The 9,730-nt window shown below is 58.4% G+C and overlaps 1 protein-coding gene across 1 annotated transcript; it reads right to left on the reverse strand.

The window, feature by feature from the left end:
• Positions 1–1,899: 1,899 nt before the first annotated feature.
• FICD (FIC domain protein adenylyltransferase) lies at positions 1,900–3,971 on the reverse strand. The gene is made up of 2 exons (XM_010221597.2): positions 3,650–3,971; positions 1,900–2,978 (listed from the first exon to the last, which is right to left on the reverse strand). The coding sequence occupies exons 1-2, from the start codon at positions 3,939–3,941 to the stop codon at positions 1,903–1,905; spliced, it is 1,368 nt and encodes a 455-aa protein (XP_010219899.2). The 5' UTR covers positions 3,942–3,971; the 3' UTR covers positions 1,900–1,902.
• Positions 3,972–9,730: the final 5,759 nt, after the last annotated feature.

The following is a 9,730-nucleotide window of genomic DNA, read 5'->3' on the forward strand; positions in this document are numbered from 1 at the left end:
GCCGCCGCGCTGAGGGACCCCGTCTCGTCCCTGCTTGTCCCCTGTCCCCTCTCCTCCTCCAGAACCTGGGGACAGGCGTCCAGCGGGGGCTCAGTGCCCCTTGCAGCACAGAACCAGCTCATTCCAAGTGCTGGTTAATCCGGAGGCCGACTTGGTGGGAGAGGGCACGTGCAGCCGGCGCCGCTCTCCAGTGCCAGGGCCACCTCCTGCAGCAGCGCTGCCCTGTGCAGGGCCACCAGCCTGTCCTGCAGAGCACTTGGGCACGGAGGGGTGACCCTTTCCTAGTTCACTGCGGTAGAAAAGGGTTCTGAGAAGAGTTTATTCCAAACAAAGACTTTAATATTAAAATACTTTATTAATCTGTTACTAAAATAACTTTTCAGAGCTCTAAACTGCAGATTTTTTTTTGATATATTCACCTTGCACTACAAAAATAAAGCATGCTTTGTAAAAACCGAACAGCTCCCCTTCTGTTTTCTGTCAGCAGTAATAAATACTGGGGGGTACAGCACAGAGGTAGCTCCAGGGCTTGTCCTCTTGTTCTATAAAATATACCAGTTTTGCACGTAAGAAATACTTAGTGGAGGAAATGGTATGGCACAGGAGGGTGTAACAACCCAGGCGGTTTTGCAAAGCAATGAATCTTAAGAGTTTTCTGCACTCAGTGCTGTTAGGTGCAGTCCAGAGTGGAGTGTTGGGATCCATCACATTTGGAATTAATGGACAGGCACTGTCCAGAGAGCTTCTCTCATAAAATTAGATTGTTGGTGCTTTTAACTTCTCTTTGCTTTTGCTTTAAGGGTATCTTTTGTGTCCTGCCAGGATCTTTAGTGCTGCCTGTAATTTTTTTCCTGTTAAGCTGGACAGCAGCTTCCAGCTCCATTAACTGACGCTGCAGCACAAAGAAGCCTTGTGTGATGCTTTCAACATGCAGCACCCTAGGAACATGAACTAGTCATTGCTAGAACTTCTCTTGTGCAGAGTGAAGGAGCTCAAAGTTTTCAGCAGCTGCCTAAGAGTTTTTAGGATGTAGAGAAATCGCTCTACAAATCTCGAGTGAAGGGGTAAGGCTGATAGGGAAACAACCCTTATCAGCTCTAGTAATTCCTTGCAGAAACAAGCTGTTTTTCAAACCCTCAACTGAAAGGAGGGAAGAGCTGCAGTTTCTCCAGGATCCTGCTTGGTGAGGTGAGCTCCAAGGCAGAGCAAAAGCAACTTGCAGTTAAATAAGGAGCCCCAGAGCATTTCTCCCCAGCTGGTGCATAGCCTTAAACCAAGGATTTCCCCCTTGTTGCACAAACCCGCCCCAGCAAGGCAACCGAAAGGGAACATGCAAAGTGCTACTAAAAATACAAAGGGAAGGGGAAAATGCCCTCGCTGGCCTGAAGTTTCTTCCTTCACTAGCAGTAATAAATAAAAGGAGGGAAAATTTGTACGTGCGAAGAGGCACGGCCCGAGGGACAGGGCTAGGACGGTGCCGGAGCTGCGGGAGCCCAGGGAAGGGGTGACAAGTGAAGGCAGCCCCGTGCAGCACAGCCTCGCGGGCGACACGACACGCGACAAACTGCGACCAGGGCTGCCTTCGAAGTGGCTTCTCCCAGCTGAAGTTTAAGGAGAAATAAAATCATTTCTCCTGCAGCTTGTTGAGTAACCTCTGCAACTCGCTCCCCTCCTGATTCCTCTGCCCATCTCCGTCCAGGAGCACAGGCAAGTTACAGCACACGCTCAACATCAACAATCCACGTGTCGGCTTGGCGTAATGTATATAAATAAATTACATTAAATTAATCAAATGTAAGAGACTTTAAATAAATGAAATGCTAACAAGTGACCGCTCCTGTGGCATTATTTCTTGGCAGGAGTCCTGAGGGGCTTTCTGCTCCACACGTGGGTCCCCCGCGCTCAGGTGGTGACGGGGATGGTTCTCCCGCGCGCCGCGGTGCTGCCGTCGGCTTCGGGCAGCCCCACGGAGTACTCGGTGGTGGCGATGAGCAGCATGTCCAGCGTCGTCTCCGTGCACTTCGCGATGAAGCGGATGAAGGGCCTCACGTCGCCCTCGTTGGCCACCTCCAGGACGTGGTAATACTCGGCGCGCTGCTCCTTGCGGATGGTGATGGGCGGGTAGCCCGCCTGCATCAGTATGAGGTTCATCAAGAGCCGCGAGGTCCTCCCGTTGCCGTCCACGAAGGGGTGGATATAGACCAGCTTGTAGTGGGTCAGCGCAGCAAATTCCACGGGGTGCAGGCTCATGGCGTCCTCGGAGTTGAGCCACTGCACGAACTCCTCCATGTGCTTCTCAACGTCCTGGGGATGCGGCGGGATGTGGTGCCCCACGAACACCTGCGTCGTCCTGAACCTCCCGGCCTCCACGGGGTCGGCGTAGCCCAGCACGCGCCGGTGGATCTCCAGGATGTCGCTGCTGCTCACGGAGCCGATGCGCGACACGAGCGTGGTGTTGACGTACTTGAGGGCGGCGTGCATGCCGATGACCTCGTTCTGCTCCACCAGGCTCTTCCCGGGCACGGCGTAGCGGGTCTCGATGATGTGCCGTATCTCCGACAGCGTCAGCGTGTTCCCCTCGATAGCCACCGTGTGGTAGATGTGGTGGTAATAGGACTCCTCCATCACCCGGCGCAGGGCGGAATTGCCTTTGGGGATTGCCATCACTTTTTTGACTTTACTGTCAATAATGCTGAAGTACCTCTGGTCTATCTCTTCAACCAAGGGCAGAGTTCGGTCCCGATTGATCAAAGCTTTCTCGTTGCATGGGGAAAGGGTCAGCGCTTTGGAGTACAAATAGTCTGCCTGAAGAATGTCTTTTTCCTCTTCAGAAAAGATGCCGAATTCATTCAGGGCATCCACGTAATCGGGATCTATTTTGAGGGCATAAACAAAGAGTTTGTGGGCCTTCTCCCGCTTTCCTTGCCGCTTCATTTCAAGCGCTTGGTTCAGGGCAGCTTTAGCTTCGGACTTCACTTCTGGAAGACAAGGACACGAGCAGTTAGACAGCAGAGAAGCGCGTTTCACCGAAAACCTCTGGAGATTCTCACTGCTCACCGATATGAAAATGAAATAAAGCCAATAGTGAAGCACTGCAACAAGGAATTAGCATGCCAAGGTGCAGACGCTGCTGGTGTCTGCAGACACCGGAGCCTTGGCCGTGTTTTCACACCATGCAGTGGCCGACAGAACACGCCTTTGCCAGCAGCCTGCAGGAGGATACGTCCTAATGAAGTTCTATGGCATTAATGCCAATTTTCTTTATGTAAGCGGAGTTCACATTACAGCTGCCCTTAGTTCTGCCTGTCTTAAAACACAACTCTGTCCTACGGGTACCTTAAAAGAGCTTACTGGAACATAGAATATACTATATATCCTACTGAGAATATACTAAGAGTCCAGGAGACTGAACAGCGCTGAGAGCCACCAGCCCCGTGAGCTGTGACTGCTCACGGCAGTGGCATGCAGTTTGCCGTAGCAATAGCCAGTGTGACCTCTTGGTAATGAATGAGTTTAATTTGCAGGTGGGCACTGAGAATTCATGACTCGTTTTGGGGAATGCAGAGATGGCCCCGCAGCAGGGCGGCTCTGCAGGCGCAGCGTGTCCCTCCCGAGCGGAGCCGGCCTCGTACCTGGGGGGGCCTCGTACCTGGGGGGGCTTTGCCCTTCAGCACCAGCAGCTCCAGCCCGCTCGAGGGCACGCTCAGCCCCGTGCTCTGCGCCGCGTATCGGGCGATGGCCGCGGGGCCTCCTCCCAGGCGGCTCCTCAGCACGGAGAGCCCTCTCCGCACGGCCTCGCGCTGCTCCTCCACGGCGCCCAGCGGCAGCAGCAGCGCCACGAGGGCGCCCAGCAGCAGCGCGGCCGCGGCCGCCCACCGCACGCGGGCCCACAGGCTCAGCCATCTGAGCTCCGGCTCCGCCGCCATAGGCGCCAGGTTCATCCTGCTTCCCGGGGGGACGCGCGCGGCATCTCCCCTCCCTGCGAGGAGAGGCAGCGTCAGCCGCAGCGCCAGGCCCCGGTGCTCAGGGCTCACCGGGGGCACCGGGCCGCAGCCTGGGGGGACAGGGCCCCGCTCCGACGCGACGAAGGAGCCCGATGCACCCCGAGCCCGGGGCCGAGCCGCCCCCAGCGCCCTCCTCCCTCCATTGCTCCCCTCAGGCCCACGGGCCTCTCTCCCCCGCACCTCAGGGTGCCCCGCACCCTCCCAACCCGCCCCGGGACTCCCGCACCCCTGAGCCCCCCTCTGCCTCCAGGTCCCCCCCCGGCCAAGCCGTGGTCCCCTCACGTCCTGCAGTGCCCCCCAATGTCCCCTCGTGCCCCCCAACGTCCCCTTGTGTCCCTCAACGTCCCCCTGTGCCCCCCAGCGTCCCCTGGTACCTCTGCCACCGCCCTCACCCGCCGGCTGCCGCTTCACGGCCCCGCCTCCCCCCTACGCCCCGCCCCGCGCGCGCTGCCATTGGCTCAGCGGCGCCCCGTCTCCTTCCTCATTGGCGCCTCGCCTCCGCGCCCCGCCTCCTCCCCGCGCCCGGCTTCCCAAGGCGTCTTCCGCATAGCGCCGCGCCCCCGGCGCGGAAGAGGCTCGTGGAGCGAGATCAGTGGTGGGCGCTCACGCCAATCCGAAGCGAGACGGCCAATGAGAAGCGAAGACGAGCGGAAGGGGCGGGCAAGTCCCTATATAAGGCGGGGAGGGGATGGTGACGCCTTCTTGTTGCTACGCAACGCGCGGGCCGGGTGGCCGGGGCCGCCATTGCCCCCGCGGGGCCGCCGTTATCCCAGGGCCCGGCGCCGCCATCGCCCTCCATTTCCTTCCCCTCCCTTCCCCTCCCTTCCCCTCCTTTCCCTTCCGCGCCGGGATACGGGAGGGGAACCGCGGAGCTGCCCTGGGAGGAGGCGGCGCTCGGGGAGCCCGGAGCCCCCGTGGGCAGCTCCCTTCCGTGTGGTGAAGCAGCCACGACAGGAAAAATAAAGGCCCAGGTGTTGTCAGGATCCCCATTCCAGGGGGTGAGGAATGTGGAAAGGCATAAGGAACAGGTGCTTTTAGTGGAAAAGAGGCGCTAACTCTTCTGCCTTGGCAGCTTGCAGCAGTCCCTAGGGTGCTAAGAGTAATTGAGGAGGGTTCTTAAATGCTGGAGAAGTTTCCTTTTAGCAACTATTTTTGTTTTTTCCAGGACTAAATAAGACAAAGCTGAGCTGGGGATGGCCGAAGCTGGCCTGCTGCTCCTTCCAGCTGGGAATACCTGTAAGTCACTGCTCCTGCCGAGGAGGAGGACTGAGACCCGTGTCCCAAATGGTGATGGGAGCCCAGAGCTTCCACGACTGCTTTTTCTGTGATGTCTGGATGCACAAAGAGCGCTCCAAGGGCGCTCCCGCAAGGACCGCGATTCCTCACCCTCCCTGGGCCTCTCTTCCAGTGTTTGAGCAGCTCCCTGTGGAAAAAAACCCCGGTGTTTTATCACGGAGTTGTGTTACAGCGTCTTCCTTTCCTTGCTTGTGTTCAGCCAGCGGTGGGAAAAGCAGCCACCGTGCTCAGAGCTGGCAGTCTCAGGTGTTCATTGATTTTTATTGGCATTGACAAAAGCAGCGGGATTAACTCGGCTCAGCCAGCGTCCCTAAAAAGAGCCCGATAGCTCCTGGGCTCTGCAAACGGAGCCCGCGGCGTGAAATTCCCGTGGCCTCGGGCCATCGGAGCCCGTTGGAGCCGTCGGTCGGAGCTCTGCGTTGCGGGAGTAACGAGCGTTTGAAGGATGAGCTGCTTTTGCAGAGAAAACTGCAGCAGAAACGCGCGTTTCCCCTGGTGATGCGGCCCCCAGGCGCAATCACATAAAGATCGCAGGGAATGGGTGCGTTTTCCGTGCGGGAATGGGGAGAGTCTGGAGAATCTGGTGTCATAGGAGGGAGTAAGGTGGTGCCAGGCAGCTCATGCTGGTTTTGATGCCTCCTGCTAGCCTGGAAAGCCCTTTTGGGAGCCTGTTGGGTGCCTCCGTGTCCCTCAGGAGGTTGTTAGCGCTGCTCATTCCCATCATTTACAAGACGCTTCCGCAGTTGCTGGTGCCTGGAATGTTCCTCTAGGAGGAATCATCAACCGGAGCGGTGCCCATGGAGACACCTCGCAGGGGTGTTGCTGGAGGGGTGGTTAAAATCGCTTGATATTTGAGGCCAAATTGGGTGAATCCGGCGGCAGGGGGGTCGCAGCCGGCAGGTGGCAGTGACTCGTTTTGCTGCTCCGCAGGCGCCTCCGCGCGTTGCAGGCGCTCCCTATCCCTGTATCCCGGTCTGCTGGAGAGATGGGATCGTGGAGCTGTATCCCTGAGTGCTCGAGAAACAGGGATCACGGAGCTGTATCCTCGTGTGCTCAAGAAACGGGAATCACGGAGCTGTATCCCCGAGTGCTGGAGAGACGGGGATCATGGAGCTGTATCCACGCGTGCTCAAGAAACAGGGATCATGGAGCTGTATCCCCGTGTGCTCGAGAAACAGGGATCATGGAGCTGTATCCCCGTGTGCTCAAGAAGCAGGGATCACAGAGCTGTATCCCGGCCCGCAGGACCCTGGCTGCTCCCTGGAGGTGTTTGCAGGGATGGGAATCGCCTCCGTGGCCTCCCGGGGGTTTCGGGAATTCTTCCCCGCGCGCTGGGAGCCGCTGGCCGACCAGACCTCGCTTATCTCCAAGGCTGCCGAGGGCTGCGTCTGGCAGCAGCCGTTAGGCTGAGCCTGGTGATCATCTTCCATCTGATTTATGGGGGTGAAAAAACAAACTCTGGGGTCTTTTCTGGCTTTCTTCAGCCATGCATTAAAAGTGGGAAAGAAAATACCAGCAGGCAGGGCCCATCTGCTCATGCAGACTCTGCACTGGGAGGTGGAAGCTGAGCTCGCTGCGTGCGCCCGTGGGGTTCTTATCCTCTTCCAGTCCTGGTTTCATCTCTATTTCCTGCGTTTTGGAGGATTTTGCTTGCCTGGGATGCTAAAGGGGCTTGGGAAAACCGGCTCTGACATTCCCGGCTGCAGGGCAAACGGAAGCCGGGGCTGGATCCGCGCGGCAACAAGCGGGAAGACCGAAGGGGTTTTGAGCTCAGGGCTGCAGCGAGCCGAGCGAACGCCTTAAAGCCCTCAAATGCCAACCCAACACACAAAAAATAATATAATATATTGGACTATAATAAATGGACAAAAGGGGAGCTTCCAAAGCGGAGCACGGAGCTGTAGTGGGGCCGCTCGGAGCTATTTGAGCATCGCGGCGCTAAGCTGGGGTCAAGCAGCAGGTCCCAGGCAAATGAGAAATAAAATTTAGAGGGAAGAGGGGAATAAGGAGCCCATCCACATGGGAGAAGTGTTTGCATTATTGCACTCGCACGGATTCCCAGTCACCTGTACGTTGGTGCCGCTTTGGAAGGCAGCAGGGTTTGGGAATGGCTATGGAAGCGGAGCGGTGAGCGCAGCTCTCCCGAGTGCAGGTGAGGGTTGGACACCTCCCTCTTCTAGTATTTCTGAGCCTTTTCTCTGTCATGGTGCTGCACCCTGGGAAAAAAAACTCGGAAAAAATCTTAAAAATAAAAATGCTTCTGCTTTTCCAGGTGTTCCAAGCGGATCCATATCTGAGGGGAGAGGACAATACTGTTTCATGCAGCGGTTTGCAGCTCTTTACAGGGCGAAAGAAGGCAAAAGATCATTTTTCCTCCCAATCTGGTGGGTAGGAGAGTGCAGCCGTGTGTGTTGCCAAGGAAAGCCGTTTCTCGGGAATCTCACCACGAATCCGCGCGGTCCCCAGACGGGCGCTGAGCGCGGGACAGGGCCGAGCGCTCGTCCCAGGATGTCCCTGGAGAGGACACGGGCTCCGATGGGAGCCGTTCTGGCCCGGCTGCCGTGGCTCCTCCCGGCGCTCTGGAAGTGCCTTCGGCCCCGCGCTGCGGCATGGGAATTTGCACATCCACAACTGCAGGGAAATCGCTGCCTCCGGCACCGCTCCCTGCGTTTTGATCCGCTCAGGTGCCCCCGGCTCCTTGCGCTGATTCCGGGAAGCAGCTGGAATCCCGCGGGAAGCGGAGGAGCCCAGCGGAGCTCTTGCTCTCACCTCCGTGCTCCCTGGGCCCCGTTCCCACCGGAGCGACGTGAGGAGATGCTTGTTTAGCGGGATCTGGGGCCGTGCGGTCCTGGCACGCTGCACCGGGCTCCATCGGCTCCTGACCAGGGAGCAGCACACGTTATTCCATGGGGGAAAACTCGAGCGTTTGCCATGTCTAGGGCTTGTGATCTAGGGCTCAGACAGGCAAAGGGGCCGGAGTTCCGTAGCAGTGCGTTACAAAAGCAGCTGTTTTCCTTGCAGGATTCCCGGCTCATCCCCTGCGTGTCCCCCCAGGAGCCTCGGAAGGACAGGACGGTGCCTTTGGGGACTTGGCGGCACCTCTTCTCCCAGGTGCCAAGCGGGGACCGTCCTGGCCAAGGCCCACGGATAGGGAGCCTTCCCTGGCCCCGGGAGCCTCTTCTCCCCCTGGATGCCCCCGGGATCTCCTCCAAAGCCCCTCTCTGTTCAGGCCGAGCCTGGGAACGCCTCGAGCCTCGTTCCTGGCTTTATTTGTGTTCTCCCCTTGGCGATGCTCAGCTGCAGGCGGATGAAGCGGCCCTTGTTGGCTCCGCACGGGGACCCTTCACCGCCTGCCAACACCGGGGGCAGCTGCAGCGCGGGGACACGGACGGTGACACGGAGCTCAGCACTGCAGCAGGAGCGCGGGGGCTTGTCCGGACAGCCCCAGGAATCCAACTGAGTTCCCTGGAGAAGGTAGGGATGCTGCTCCGTGCAGCAACCTGGAGCACCCAGAGGCAGCAGCCGGGTCCTGGGGACCTCGGCCACCCGAGCGGGGACCCGCGTGGGGCTGGGGACGGGGCCCGGGGGGACACTGGGATCTGCTGCGTGTCCCCTGCCACCAGGGCCCTGGGGCCTCGCCGCGCTCCCCTCCTGATCCGGGTTGGGAAAATCCGTATGGGAATCGGAGTGGTGCAGCGATGCCTCGAGGCGCTTCCCGCCGGGATGCGGGCGCCGCGCGCGGTCACCGTGTGGTCATTCCATGGGATGCTGCCAGCCGGCTGCTGCGCTCTGCTCCCGTGGGAATCGGCATTCCAGAGGGAAGCAGGGCTGCTCCTGCTCGCTCGGCATTTATGGCCTCCTGGTTGTCCTGGCAGATAAGCATCAAACATCCAGCACTTCCAGGGAAGAGAAGAGCCTGAGGATGGAGGGAACCATTTGCTGCAGCCCCTGCCTGTGGTCTGGGAATGCGCCTGGCACCGGCCCGGCCGCCGCTCGGGGAGAGCTGCATCCCAGACCCAAATAGCAGGAGCCGGATGGTGCAAAGGCAGCGGTGGTAGCTCCCTGGGGACTCCTTAATGTCAGGAGAAGCCTCTCCTGCTTAAAAATAGAGTTTTAGCACCTCTATTTGCAAGGTTTTACTGAGGCCTCGAGGCCGGGCACTAAGGACGTGCCCGGACGCCGCACCGCGAGCAGAACCCGGGATTTGCTGCAGTTTTGCTCCTGGGTAGTCATTACATTGAGTCTCCGGTGATTACAGAGCAGACAGCTGTGAAGATCTGCACATGGCATGAAATCAAGTGAGTTCATTTTCACGTCTGATCTGCGCAAAGCTCGGGTTTGGTTTCTGAAAGCCTGGCTTTGCCTTATGGTTGCCAGCACATCTGCTTTGTGCATTAGCCTTTGGTTTCTAGCATTTTATTCTCCCCGCA

Source organism: Tinamus guttatus, unplaced genomic scaffold (genome assembly GCF_059628265.1).
Source record: "Tinamus guttatus ecotype Peru unplaced genomic scaffold, ASM5962826v1 Tinamus_guttatus_pri_ptg000223l, whole genome shotgun sequence".
Taxonomy (NCBI): domain Eukaryota; kingdom Metazoa; phylum Chordata; class Aves; order Tinamiformes; family Tinamidae; genus Tinamus; species Tinamus guttatus.

Excerpts from the sequence above, each read along its gene's own strand:
- FICD (XM_010221597.2), bottom strand. The coding sequence starts at position 3,941 with ATGAACCTGGCGCCTATGGCGGCGGAGCCGGAGCTCAGATGGCTGAGC. Across the intron at positions 2,979-3,649 it reads GAAGGGCAAAGCCCCCCCAG|AAGTGAAGTCCGAAGCTAAA; the intron begins GTACGAGGCCCC and ends CTTGTCTTCCAG.